This window comes from Aegilops tauschii, chromosome 7 (assembly GCF_002575655.3).
Source record: "Aegilops tauschii subsp. strangulata cultivar AL8/78 chromosome 7, Aet v6.0, whole genome shotgun sequence".
Taxonomy (NCBI): Eukaryota; Viridiplantae; Streptophyta; class Magnoliopsida; order Poales; family Poaceae; genus Aegilops; species Aegilops tauschii.
In genome coordinates, this window is record NC_053041.3 from 533,313,637 (window position 1) to 533,327,890 (window position 14,254).

At 47.2% G+C, this 14,254-nt stretch overlaps 1 protein-coding gene and 1 long non-coding RNA gene across 4 annotated transcripts; one reads left to right on the top strand and one right to left on the bottom strand.

Annotated features, from left to right (window-relative positions):
- Window positions 1–4,852: 4,852 nt before the first annotated feature.
- LOC109759364 (zinc finger CCCH domain-containing protein 46) lies at window positions 4,853–9,855 on the bottom strand. 3 transcript variants are annotated; one of them, XR_002232067.4, is made up of 11 exons: window positions 9,463–9,855; window positions 9,090–9,333; window positions 8,887–8,972; window positions 8,698–8,796; window positions 8,511–8,604; window positions 7,880–8,091; window positions 7,578–7,690; window positions 6,388–6,565; window positions 5,938–6,001; window positions 5,232–5,382; window positions 4,853–5,137 (listed from the first exon to the last, which is right to left on the bottom strand). XR_002232067.4 is itself a non-coding variant. In XM_020318190.4 (11 exons), the coding sequence occupies exons 1-10, from the start codon at window positions 9,504–9,506 to the stop codon at window positions 5,335–5,337; spliced, it is 1,182 nt and encodes a 393-aa protein (XP_020173779.1). In that variant the 5' UTR covers window positions 9,507–9,771; the 3' UTR covers window positions 4,853–5,137; window positions 5,307–5,334. The 3 variants fall into 3 exon arrangements, 1 of the variants encoding a protein (XP_020173779.1); XM_020318190.4 differs by having other exon boundaries at window positions 5,307–5,382; window positions 9,463–9,771; XR_005762176.3 differs by having other exon boundaries at window positions 4,904–5,137; window positions 5,259–5,382; window positions 9,463–9,771.
- A 3,137-nt stretch (window positions 9,856–12,992) lies between these two features.
- LOC109759367 (uncharacterized) lies at window positions 12,993–13,936 on the top strand. Its single transcript, XR_012189560.1, has 2 exons — window positions 12,993–13,467; window positions 13,571–13,936. It is a non-coding gene; the product is annotated as an uncharacterized lncRNA (long non-coding RNA).
- The last annotated feature ends 318 nt before the right edge of the window (window positions 13,937–14,254 follow it).

Sequence of the window (14,254 nt, forward strand, 5' to 3'; positions counted from 1 at the left end):
AATCAATACTACTAGTCACCCACAAGCACCAATCTATAGTTCCGGTACAAAGATTGAACACAAGAGATGAACTAGGGTCTGAGAGGAGATGGTGTTGTTGAAGATGTTGATGGACATCGCCCTCCCCAAGATGGAAGAGTTGTTGGTGATGATGATGACGATGATTTCCCCCTACGGGAGGGAAGTTCCCCCGGCGGAATCGCTCCACCGGAGGGCAAAAGTGCTCCTGCCCAAGTTCCGCCTCGAGACGGCGGCGCTTCGTCCCGAAAGTCCTCTCCTTATTTTTTCTAGGTCAAAATGACTTATATACTAGAAGAGGGGCACCGGAGGTGGGCCGAGGAGAGCATAACCCACCAGGGAGCGCCTGGGCTCCCTGGCGCACCAGGTGGGTTGTGCCCACCTGGTGGGGCCCCTTTGGTACTTATTTGCTCCAATAATTCTTATATATTCCATAAAAATTCTCCGTGAAGTTTCAGCTCATTTGGAGTTTTGCAGAATAGGTAGCCTGACGTAGCTTTTTCTGGTCCAGATTTCCAGCTGCCGGTATTCTCCCTCTTTGTGTGAACCTTGCATATTATGAGAGAATATGCATTAGAATTACTCCAAAAAGCATTATTATACATAAAAACAATATAAATAACAGTAGTAAAACATGATGCAAAATGGATGTATCAATGAGAAAACCCAATTAGCAAAATCATTCTTCACAAGCTTAGGACGAGGACCAAGGTTGTTAATATGAGGTGTGGGGATCGGTCCTCCATAGACCGGGGGAGGGGGAACCGAGGCATGAGTTCCCATACCATTCTTATCATGAGGGGAGGAGGTATAAGTACCTTTAGCTGATTCCTTGCCGGAATTGGCCTCTCGGGTGACCGAGTTCTTACCGGAATTTGCAACGGATCGGTAGAAGATTTCAACCCTTCAAGTAGTTCTTTAAGCATGGACTTGACCTCGACCGTCATAGACGCCTTAAGTGAATCCATAGCTTCATTTAAATCATCTCGGGTGACCGAGTTCAACTCCACGGCCTCGGGTACTTCATCAACCCTATCCTCGTCGTCAACCATACTCTTCGGGTGGTGAAACCCTTAATAAAGAGACGAGGCTCTAATAAATTTAAAGGATCGATATGGTTGACTAGAGGGGGGTGAATAGGCAAGTACCAATTTTTAGCTTTTCTTAACAAATTAGATTTAGCAACAAAAAGGTTTTCTAGATATGCAACTAGGTGAACAACCTATATGATGCTAGCAACAACAACAACGCAAGCAAGCAAGAGATACAACACAAGTAAAGCTTGCACAAAGTAAAGGTAATAAATAACCACAAGTGGAGACGGTGGAGACGAGGATCTATTACCGAAGTTCCTTCCCTTTGAGGGGAAGTACGTCTCCGTTGGACCGGTGTGGAGGCACAATGCTCCCCAAGAAGCCACTAGGGCCACCGTATTCTCCTCATGCCCTCGTACAATGCAAGATGCCATGATTCCACTAGTGACGCCCTTGAAGGCGGCAACCGAACCTTTACAAACAAAGTTGGGGCAATCTCCACAACCAAATTGGAGGCTCCCAACACCACCACGAAGCTTCACCGTAATAGGATGTGGCTTCGAGGTGACCTCAACCGTCTAGGGTGCTCAAACACCCAAGAGTAACAAGATCCACAAGGGATTAGTGGGGGGAATCAAATTTCTCTTGGTGGAAGTGTAGATCTAGGCCTTCTTAACCAATCCTTAGGAAATCAACAAGTTTGATTGGCTAGGGAGAGAGATCGGGCAAGAATGAGCTTTTGAGCAACAATGGAGCTTGGGGGAGGAAGAGGTGAGTCCACTTGGAGAAGAAGACTCACTTATATAGTGGGGAAAAGATTCCAACCGTTATGCCCCTTCAGCCCGTGCACAAGCGGTAGTACCGCTCTGGCGAGCGGTACTTCCGCTGGCATGGATTTTCCAGCAATGGTGTTCAACTGAACAAGTCAGGGAGGCGGTAGTGCCGCTGGAGCGGTACTACCGCTCCCACCAGCGGTACTACTGCGAAGTGTTGAGCAACCAGCAGAAACAACGGTAGTAGAAAAGGACAGTGTGGTAGTGCCGCCCAGAGCGGTACTACCGCTGGCTACTGTCTCTCTACTTCCGCTCGAAGGACAAAGCAGTCTAGAGGACTAAAAAAAGCGGTACTCCCAGCGGTAGTTCCGCCGGGGCGGTACTATTGCTCCGGAGCGATACTTCCGCTTAATTGTTAGATGCCCAATAAATCTGCGGTAGTGGGGTGCTAGTCAGAGCCGCAGTACCGCTGGAGCGGTACTACCACGCCGAAATATCGCCCTACTACCGCCCATTTACAGAGCACTAAAAATAGGCGGAGGTACCGTTGGAGCGGTACTACCATGGTGCAGAGCGATACTACCGCTTATGTGCCTCAAGAAAGCCCATGCACAAGGAAGGACACGCTCCAGTGCCAGGAAGGAAAGAGGATGCAAAAAAGACTGTGTACGTGTCGATTCCACCCAAACCTTTCTGAAGCGGACCCCCTCTTAATAGTGCGGTGATCATACGACTCAAATCCACCGAAAATGAAACGTAAGAAAACAACCGTCTTCGCAATATCTCCGAGGGGCACGAATCGTCTTGTGCCATATGATAGATTCTCTGAAATGCTCAATGCACACCATTAGCCCGCAAAAGCATATATCAATCACCAAAACCACTAAGGGAGAAATATGCCCTAACACCGCTGCAGATCCTAGTGGTCCCACCTGCAGCGACAGAAGCTCCTTCCTCTCCCAAATTTTAGTCCCACGTCGTCGCGCGAAGCGGATGCCTAAATAGCCGCACCGAAGGATGGCGGCAAGCTTCTCTATTGTTGTGTAGGTCTATCAATTCTCTTTGTGGGAATGAGATAACTTGACACTAGACTGCATTTTATCAACTGATGATTGTTCATCGAGTGACAAGTTTGACTCGGTCATATACGTTGATACCCCTACTACAATGACAGTAGATTTTTATTATTTTTATCGACACATTGTGATTCATAGAAAGTAGTACTGACGTGAATGTTTCTCTTGTCCATTTCTATTGACACATTGTGATTCATAAAAAGCACTACTGACATGAATGTTTCCTTGTGAAGGAGATAGACCGTGACTATGAATCTTCTACGTGATAAACATAGAAGATTCATAGTGACAGTCTATCTTCTTAACAAAGGATGCAATGATGTCATAGGCTTATCGCTTCTGGACAACCTGGTTATTTAAGCCGGTCGACCAGCTCGTCACACGGCGAGGTAGGACTAATACGGCTGTGAAAATCTTAAGTATGAGCAATTTTCGGTGTGTTTTAACAGTCCCGCTGGCCCGAGATGGACGGGATGATCGTCGTGCATGGCTCTGCATGTAATATAGGGTATGTGATTGCAAATAGTAAAATTCGAGGTCCGGAGGGTCATTTTTTTTGGACATTTGAGGGCAAATTTGCAACATGCAGTTGTAGATGCTCTTAGTACATGTGGTGATATAGCAGACAGACGAATCGGTCGATTATCCCATCATTAACTCGTCGGTCCTGGTCCAGTTCACTTGACATCATTGTATCGTGGCAAAGCCATCAATGCAATGCACTGCAATGGATCATGTCGACGGGCCATGGGAATGATGCTACTGCTACGAGAGGTTGATCATGGCCCAATCGTAGCATGCACAGTACGTGGACATGGAGCTCGCTCGATCCTTGGTGCCGGTGCGTGGCCCCGCTTGCCTCTTGCCATGGCCCAACCTCCCCGGCAAGGTCCAACTGTAAACGAGCATGAACACTCACATCACACGAGTACGGCGTCGCTGCTGCACCACACGGAGAAAGCGTATTTTTACGTGCCGCCTGAGAATAGACGATGCTTTGCTTGTTTCTTGCTTTCTCTGCCTCCATCCTCTTTTCTTCTTTGCGACGAGCCCGTTCGTCCTCTTGTGTTTTCCGAGGGAACGAGCTTTTCCTCTTTGCTAGTGATAATGATCTCGTCGTCGTGCGCATCTTCTGCAGGGTAGTATATACACCACGAGAGACCCTTGGCGCGCCTTTTCCTTGACTTGATCGGGCAACATGGGACCGGCCAAAAGGAAGGGTCGTGACGGTGGATGTTACTTTTTTTTTTGTTATTACGAGCTCCTTCCACACGCACATGCATGTGTCCCGTGTTTCTTGCTTCGCGCACTTTCCCTTCCATTTATGCTAAACAGACTAAGGAGGAGTGACACGCGCAGCTGCTCCCCCGGTCTAGCACGTTTTTGGCGGAGGAGGGGCAGCCCAATAATTCGTTACAGCGGAGCTTGTCTGCGTCCGTGTCGGCCTAAAACTCCGCGAAATGAAAGCAACATGCGCTTCCAAAGCTGCACTGGATGGAGCGTTCACGGATGGAGCATGCAAGGATGCCGTCCTCGCAGCAGTAGCAGACTAGCAGTAGCTAGGCGGCGAGTAATGGCGGAGGAGGAGCGGTGGTACTGGTTGGTGAGAAGTGAGGACGAGGCCGGACACGCGTGGACGTGGCGTCGCATCGCTCCTGCCGACCTTTCTCGGCCTTGCACGGCACCAGCACAGGGCAACCGCAGAAAGGTGGTACTAATCTGAAAACATGGCCTTGCATGATCACGTTTCTTAAGACATGGCAACAGACGGAAGAGCAACTTGCGAAAACTCATGCTAGGAAGTAGGAAGTTTATGTTTGTTATCCAGTTGCTGCTGGATTGTCATCCAGTTACACAAGCGCATTGAGTTTCGAAACAGGTACTACTATCCAACATCCGTTGAATGTGAACACCTTCACGCCATCTTTTGATTTCACAGCGTGTTAAGTGTTGGTTTACTTCTCACTCTTTTTCTTTTTTGTTCGGCTAGAATCAGTTCCGGTTTACTTTGGTTCCTCCGCATATCACTTCATGAATAAGGCATGTAATAAACACATGATGTACTACATGCAGCAGAGACTGGTCAACTGTTTGCTTTCTATAGTTTCTACCTCTAGTTGCCTTCTGTAAACGGGGGCAAGCAAAAGTAAGTGGTGCCAAGCACCGCATCGAATCGATCTGCCTTCATCTACATTATTGTACACTCTCCAGCTTGCTTCTCCGTATCATCACTGAGCTGAAACATAGCAGAATCGATATGCGGTCAGAAACAGAAACGGCAGACGAGATTTCTTGGAGACAAGGGAGGATCAAAAACAATCAATATATACCTCAGGAGGAGGAGACTTTGATGCCACCTCAACTACATAGAAAGAAACCACTAAAGGGCATTGACAGGATCATGCCTCCACAATTGCAAAATTCCGCGACTTCTTAGAATACATGGCTAACATGCCTCTGTGGCGGCTCATCCAGCGGTATCTGAAAAGGAGTTTCGTGTAAATAAATACCGCAAACTTGATAACATAAAAAACTAGCTCAGCAGTAACATTTATGCTACACAGTTTTCATATAGAACGAGGAAGCATTCAGTATATCTCCTAGCAGAAGTTTCACTGTTTTTCCAGACTCCCACCAGGAATGTCTAATTATCCAGACACAGAAAAATTTATATGCGCTCCCTATAGTTGGTATACAATTAAGATAAAGCAAAGCAGGAGAAGAACCTACTTTAATGTAAGTAAACAGATAAGACATCAAGGCATAAATTCCTAATAACTAAAATATTATGCCTTCAAAAAGAAGCAGCAAAATCGTGTGTGTGTCACCAATTTAGATGCTGGAGATAACTTGGAGATGAGCTATGCACGCATGCCACAGCTTGTGAATCAGTTAAGAAGTAACGTGATCTTGCCATAATGGTGAAGAGAAATTTACAGAAACAACTAGAAATCTGCCACCAGGAAAGACAATTGTTTGTGGCCAAACATTCTTAAGAAATAAAACCATAGATGTATATGAGGAAAGTAGCCACACCTGTCCAATTTCCCATTTTTCCTTCAGCCAAATGCTATCATCCTGTTTTTCATTTCTACTGTCTCTGTTCAATAAAAACATAGGGCAAGGGTAAGCACAAGTAGTGAAACTTCACTCTGTTACAGATAGATACTTTATAAATTCATAAGTCAAAATCAACAAAGTAACAAAATATATTATAATATGGTTAAACAGCCAGGTTTAATTGATTTTTTATGTTCTCCTAAAACTGTGTCTTACCAAGGAGCATATAATTTTATAGTAAAGAAAGTAGTACAAATATTAATTGAAACTTGTACAAATAATATTTCTACTAAGAATATTAAAGGAAGTAATACACTGAAAACCTTCACCACATAATCTAAGAATCTGTGTTCAATTATTTCTCATTAATGGGTTATGGTTCTTGCCCAGAGTACATATATAAATTAGAATAATGAAGGAACTTACTCAACAGGTGCCTGGTCCATGGCACTTGTACGTGGTGTCATCCCATTAAGTAACTCCACTGACTGCTTATCAATGTCTCTGTGATGGCCAGACGAAGTAGAGTTCTGAAAATTGCTGTTGCTGGACATGCTCGAGCCTTGGTAACTCCCAAATGATTGCTTTGATGTATGGCTCCCAACTGCATATGCAACTTTTGAAAATGTTAAAAAGGCACCCAAGCACAATAATTTCTGCAGATCTCCTAAAGAAGGGATATAAGCAAATGTTTATAACCATAAGAGGGTGAAAATAACAGGATCTATTTCAAAGAAGATTGTTGAATACTTAATATGCAAGGCAAAGAATGAACTTTTGAACAGGTGCGATGTATTTGTGCTAATGCATATCTCTGTCCAGTGGTCATAATTTCACTTGATGAATGCCAAATGCACCACCTTCTTTCATGCAACAGTAGAACTTCCTGCTATGGAATAACAATTATGACAATATTGTGAAATTTAATAGTTTGCATCATTGTTCAAAAGAATTTCGTCATACACCAGGACAGCGAATATGTACATTCAGATTCCATTCCTGGTTCCTCATGGTGCACATACACAAGACGGAAACAGCCTCGTGGAACTTGCCAAAAATGATTGTATAACATTCATTTATCAATATGTGCCAAATTATTTAACGGTCAGAAATCAGAAAAAGCATCTGGAGACAGGATAGACTCAAACAGTTAAAAGTAATCTGATTTCAGACCGTTAGTTAATTTTATTGTTCATCTGGGGCAACATATCGTATGGAATCGTTTTTGATGGCGTAGTCATGCAGATATGCAACCAATTTAGGTTTGAGCTCAATGTTGACATGAAAGAATATCCAAAGAGTAACATAAAACAAAATTTGACATTGTACATCAAAAGGGGAAATGCAAATATTCTCTTTGCATTTTCATTCAACAGGCCTTTCATCTTGATCATTTCGCTGTACCCATTTGCATGTGGTGAACAGACAAAAACATTCATGACAGTTAACACAATTTGAGGAGAAAAAAGAAGTAAAATTTCTAGGCCCAGTGCATATTAGACCATAATTTCAATTGCTCTATTCAGTAATTCTTGTACATAGTTCAATCATGAAGCTAGTTTGAACTTAGACCCAAAAACTAGAACTACAGTTTCAAAGATCAACAAGACATATACCTGGAACTCCAAATCTCATTCCAGTACTGCCAAAAGTAGGGGCACCAAACGATGGAGTAGACTGTGTAGGCTGACCGAAAATGGTATTCGTTGGAACTCCTGGTGCGGCAGTTCTGCATAAGATGCATTAGTTCAGATTATAAACACAAGAACACAATAAACATGATCACTCATATTGATGCAAAGAAAAATGATCAGTCATATTCATAACAATTTATGGTAACCGAGTATTCTTGAAAACGCCGACTACTAACAGAGTAACCGAATCAACAGTTTATTCAAGACCATAATCAGAGTATTACCTTGGCCCAGATCCAAAATTTGTTGCTGCTCCAAGTTGATTGAAACTACTAAACACAGGTGGTCCATTAGTTTGAGAACTCCCAAAGGTTGAGTTATTTTTCACTTCTGGGAAGGAGCCTGCAGTAGGAAAGCTTGGTGTTGCACGTGCCTTGTTCAGCAAATTAGTGAACTCCGTCAACTTTGCATTTTGTAGATTTCTTTCTCCTTCAACCTGAAGAAAGAAAAATTAAGGAATGATAGTTTGTTCTTAAGAAATTTCGGAAACAATTAACCAACTTTACAGTGACCAGTCTACAAAGGTCGATCTTTTTTTTTTGTTAAACCCACACTTAGAAGTCTCTATGTTGGAGCATTTTCACGGGCATAGACCATGTCCACAAGGAAAGTTTCCACATATCTCTATGACTCTACCAACGATGATAAAGCAGGAATGCAGGAACACAAGGTACATATAGTAACCACTTGCTAATGTAACAAAAAATTCCATAAAAAATTTGTGTTACAACTTACATAGCATTGCGCTAGTACATATGAGATCAAAACAATGTAGTCGCAGTAATGTTTGACTAAATACTTCAAGTGCCAAAAAATACCATGAAAAAGAAAGGGTGGTACTGCCAGTAAGCTTACTATTGACTGCATAGGCTTCCCTTGTTTGCCCTCTTCGTATGCTTTAGCTCTCAGCTCCTCATAGCTAATATCCCCCGTAATGTCACAAGGACCACTGTGTGCCAACAAAACCAAATATTATGCGCATAAACATCTACATAGCCTAGGGCAGCTGTTGAAGCAGCATTCAGCATAAGGTGCGATTTACCTTCTGAGATGAGCATAACAAGTAAGCTTCCACAGGGGAGCCTCATTCTTGAAGTCATCAGATATCTGTTGCCTGCAGGACTCGGGGTCTGTACAGGATCTGGGAGAAGAACTTGCAATGTTAGTGACTCGCCCATAACCAAGTCAAGCAAGATCAAAAGTATTATAGCATCATGGCATTGAGACTCACGTGTGGGCCGCCTGCGGTGCTGGCTGCGCCTCCGCTTGCTTCGTCGGCGGCGCCGAGGGATCCCTCACCCACTTATTTTGAAAAGGCTGACACAACAATTCACCAGTCACACACAGCTATCCATATGAATGATATAATTGTGCAATTGATGAAATATCATACAGAGGAAGAACTCTTCCCCATTAAGGTGGAGGCAGACGAACCTTGGCCGGGCCAGGCTCGTTCCGCTGCTGGGCGGCGCCGCCTTGCACGCCGAACCCAAATTGATTGGGCTTCTGCTGCTGCTGCTGCTGCTGCTGAAACTGCTGGGACTGCACACCGAACGGCTGCTGCTGCGGCTGCTGCCTGCTCCCGGCGCCGAACCCGAAGGGGTTGGGCTTCGCCTGCTGCTGCTGCTGTTGGTTGGAGTTGGCGTGCACGAACCTGCACTGCGCCCCGTACTTGCAGCTGCACGCAGCATCCAGAACCGGCATTACATACAAATCCACGGCGTGCGCGCGCGGCGGGGCCAGGGCAAGGGCAACCAATCGGAATCCGTGGCCGCGGTGGAATCAGAGCGGGGACGGATGGGGGTACCTGCCGCGCTGGTAGTTCCTGCAGAGCTCCGGCCGCCGGTTCATCGCCGGCGAAGGGGGGGGATCCGGAAACAGCGCTTGGCTGGGGCGAGTCGCACCTAGGGTTTAGGGTAGGGGGCTCGCCGTTGCTACGAAAGACCCCCTTCCCCGCCGCCAGAAACGGCCTACTTCACTCCGCTGACGGATCAGCGTAGCGCTGACGCGACGCGGCGGGGCTTTCCTTGGCTGGCACTGGCAGTCGGTGAGAAGGCGCGGCGGCCGCGGAGTCCGGTCGGCGCAAGGGCGGCGCTGAGCCAACAGGGTGGTAATCGCTGGGCCGCAGGGCCAGGCGGCCAATCTCTTGTGGCGTGGGCCGTGGGCGATGGTGGGCTGAAGGACCGAGCGGCAAAAGGCTGAACAATTTTCCTCGTGTCAATATATCTATGCCGAGCCCAAGTCGACTTTGAAGGAAATTTTGTACGAGTTCGGGTAAAGATTGATGTAACCAAGCCTCTCAAGAACCGAAAATCTGTTTCTGAGCTCGGGCTCAGCTGATCCCGATATCTATGCCGATAGTTCGCGTCAAGATCCGTGTGTCGTGGAATTGTCACGGCAGATGTCCTCGGGTTAGGACTTAGTCGTGGAGCCATCGCAATTGGGAAGCTTGAAGGGGTTAAGCGGGACAAGGAACACGAGGGTTTATACTGGTTCGGCCCCTTACGGTGAAGGTAAAAGTCTACGTCCAGTTCGAGGTGTTATTGATTAGGGTTACGATTGCCAGGGAGCTAAACAGCTATGCCCGGCTCTCGATCCAATTGTTGTCGCCCTTAAACCGCTGCCGGGTCGTCCCTTTATATAGGGAGGCTGACGCCCAGCAGCCCTTAGAGTCCCGGCCGGCTCATAAGAGTGTCCGGCTCGGACTCTAAACAATACTTGCCTTACACTACAAGTCTACTATAACAATGATTGTAACTACGGGCTTTAAGCTATATCCGGGTCTCCGCCCATCTCTGGCCCATTATCCTGAAACTTAGCTCCGGGCTTCTGGTAATGATCCTTGGAGTAACCCGGCCCTCCTGGCGGGTGACCCCCAGGTCTATATCCTCAACATTAGGCCCCAGATTGACTTGAGCCGGCTCGTGTCAATCTTCAGCTCTGCAGACAGAAAAATTCTCCGGCTTACCATTCATGTGAAAGTCATAACCCGGAGTGACGTCATCCTCTGGACTCCGGATAATCCGCCGTGACGTCATCCTCCATTAAGTCCGTTTTTTACTCCGCCAGATCCGCAACGGATCTTTGCTTTTACTGTCTTTGCGAAAATCGAGGCGCCGTGAGGGGGAGATAACCACGCCGTGGCCTCCTTGAATCCCGCGCCCACTTATGACTCGGCCTTATAAATAGGCCGGCCCGGCACTCTCTTCTCACACTCTCATTCTTCTTCCTCGCGCTGCCGTTCCTCTGCCCGAGCTTCTGCCGCCGCCGCCACCGTCGCGCCCCTGATCTTCACCGACCCGGCCGCTGCATCACCCTGACCCGGACCAGATAGCGGCGGCGACCTTCGCTCTTCCTCAACTCCGGTGAGTCTTCCCTGCCTTGCTAGAACAAATCTGTGGTAGGGTTCATCTTGTGTTCTTCGCGTTCTTCACCATTGCCGCAAGTTTCGGTAACCCCTGTAGCCACTGCCCCCGTTGATCTTAACTCTTCATAGACCCTTTGCAGTAACTGTTCGAGGTCCATTCTATCTGCAAAAAATCCTCTTTTCACTGCTTAAAAACCATGTTCCACCTTAAGAACTTCTCTTGTTTCTGTTTCTTTAGGTCTAGAAAATTTTCATCTTGCCCGACCATTTTGATCCGAAAAAGTTACTGTAATGTATGAAATCTGTTTTACCACACTTAGTAAAAACTGCAACCCTTGAATCTTGGCGACTTATATTTCCGACTTAAAGAAAACACGCGCCGTAGAACTTTTCCGGTTTAAAGAGAACCATGCTCTGTAGTATCTTCCGACTTAACCGTAGTAAGCCGCAGATGACCAACTCATCTTGAATGCTCCGACGGCTTAAATAACCCACCATGTCAATACATACCATTAGTCCCCTTTATAAGCCGTCATTGTAACTTGAATGATAAACTCCGGCTTATAATTAACCCGGACACTTTCCTCTTTATCATAGATCACCAACCGTCACCATGCCTCCCAAAGCTCCCATCACTTGCAACTGGATGAGATCCAACATCACTGATGAGACCCTGGCCAACTTTGTTAAGTCCGGATATCTGCCCAGGAAGGAAGTGATGTCCTACCGTGCCCCTGACCCGTCCGAAGAGAGACCTCAGCCGAGGGACGGGGAGGTAGTGATTTTTGCAGACCATATGAGCCGGGGCTTCGCACTGCCCGGCTCAAAATTCTTCCGGGACGTGCTCAACTTTTTTGACCTTCGGCCTCAGGATATAGGACCCAATTCCGTATCCAACATCTGCAACTTCCAAATTTTTTGTGAAGTATATCTTGGAGAAGAGCCGAGTCTGCTGCTCTTCAGAGAGCTGTTTTATTTGAACCGCCAAACCGAGTGCGCAAACAGCCCAAGTCTAGAGCTAGGCGGCATCTCCATCCAACGGCGCAGGGACTGCCTATTTCCTTACGCAGAACCGCCAAGTCACCCCAAGGACTGGAACATGACTTGGTTCTACTGCCAAGACACGTCCCCGGCTGATGAAAGCCCGCTGCCCGGCTTTCGCCCAACGCACCTGGAGCCGAATCATCCGCTATCCGACAAGCTGTCTGCCGCGGAACGCCAGCCTCTGCTTCCAACGATCAATAAGATCAAGGCCCTGCTAGGCAACGGTCTGAACGGAATAGACCTAGTCCGGGTCTGGATCTCTTGGCGGGTGATCCCGTTGAGCCGCCGCCCCGGCTTAATGTGTGAGTACACCGGGCGAAAGGATGACCCGCAGAGGCACAGTCGCAATGATCTTCCAGAAGACGTTGCTGAAGAAGAGACCAAGGCTCTGCTAAACGAGAGCCTGGCAGACTGTGGAAGAACCGGGCTAGCCCCGTTCTGCAAGACCAATCCAGCCCCAGCGGTAAGCCGCTGACTTTAACCTTTCCATTTTGTTTTACCTGTCCTTTTACTAAGAGCTCATTACTGTATTTCGCAGGCTGATGATAAATTCTGGCGGGTCAAGTATGACCATGAGGCGGCCAAGAAGGCCAGGAAGGCGAAGAAAGCTGCCAAGTGAGCCGCCCCTCGCAAAAAGGGAAACAGACCCACTGCTTCGGAGCTGCTGCAATTAAGCGATAGCTCCGAGTCAGAGGTAACCCTTAAACCTTTTAAATTCTTGCAGTATATGTTGTCTGATGCTGTCCGCCTTATCAACACTTGCTTACTGACAGGACGACACCGGCGCCAGTAACCCGGTGATTGAAGAGGTAACGTTACTCCCCTCCGACTCGGAGCCTTTGCCACAGCTGAAAGTCCGAAGGGTAACCCGGAAAGTAAGCTTTTCTCATCCATTAGCTGATCCCGATATCTATGCCGATAGTTCGCGTCAAGATCCGTGCGTCTTTTTGCATTTCACAGCCGTATATGGTGTTTTCCCATCCGCTGCAGCCGCGCATTTATTGAGACGGGGCGTTGCAACGCCGTCGTGGAACAGGAAGGCAAGGGATGGCTCTGCTGTTTATCTGAGCCATAATGGGCCGTATGAAACCGCTCCCCACTAAGACGGCGTCGCCCGGCCATAAATGCCGTGAGCTACTCGCTCGCCATCCGCCCAACGCAGCCATTTATTCTGTCAAGTCTCCTACTGCTCATCCATCCCCTTCTCCATCCGCATCCATCTCCATCTGCAACCTCATCCTCGACGCCATGTCCGCATCGTCGTCAACCTCTCTCCCCGTCCCAGCGGATTGGCTTCTCCCTGTCATGTCGTGCCTGTTCTGCGGGGACCAGGTTGTCACCAACGTCAAGAGATCCGGACAACAAGCAGGGGAGCGGTTCTACAAATGTGTGCGTTACGATGTAAGTTCTTCTTCCGAATCAGAATGTGTCGCATCCTACAGATCAGTTGTGAAAGCTCAGACCTGCCTAATGCATGTGGTTTTCCCTTTCTTTTTCTGTGCAGGCACGCCAGTGTCGTTTCTTCGAGTTCCAGCTAGCGTACTGCAGAAGGATGACCCCTCACCAGATCGCCACCGCTCGGCAAGCCGGAATGCACCCAGCCGGTCAGAGATTTGGTGTCCAGCAGGGCAACGGGGCGCCCCAGGTGGTTCCTGCTGCCATCCAGGGCCAGATCCAGGCGCAGGCCCTTCCCCAAGTGCAGCAACCCCCACCGGCGGCGAACAATCTACCACAGATTCTTTTTCTGTTGCACCCCCCTGCTGGCAACGAGGCTAAGCTGGTCCATCTTGCTACCTTCCGCGACTTACGTCCAGCAGTTTGGAATAGTATGAGCTTTCAGTATCAGATTCCAATCAACTGAGATTCAGTAGACCGTGTGTATGTTTTCATTGAGTTTTTTAACTACTTAACTAGCCAGGTGCCCCTCTCAAATGCGAGAACATCATCTTAAATGTGTTAAAAGTGTCTGAAAAATAAATCATGATATCAAAATATTCATATAACTCCACCTTAAAGAAATATAAGAGCTTTTGGATCACTAAAGTACTGATGATCTAACACAGATTCAGTTTTTAGCATATCTCACATGTAAATTGGTATGAGCATGCGTGAACTTTTTTTTCCCAAACTGAAAGATTCATCTTTTGCATATGCAAAAATAATTTGCATTTTTCCGCAGACGGTTAAG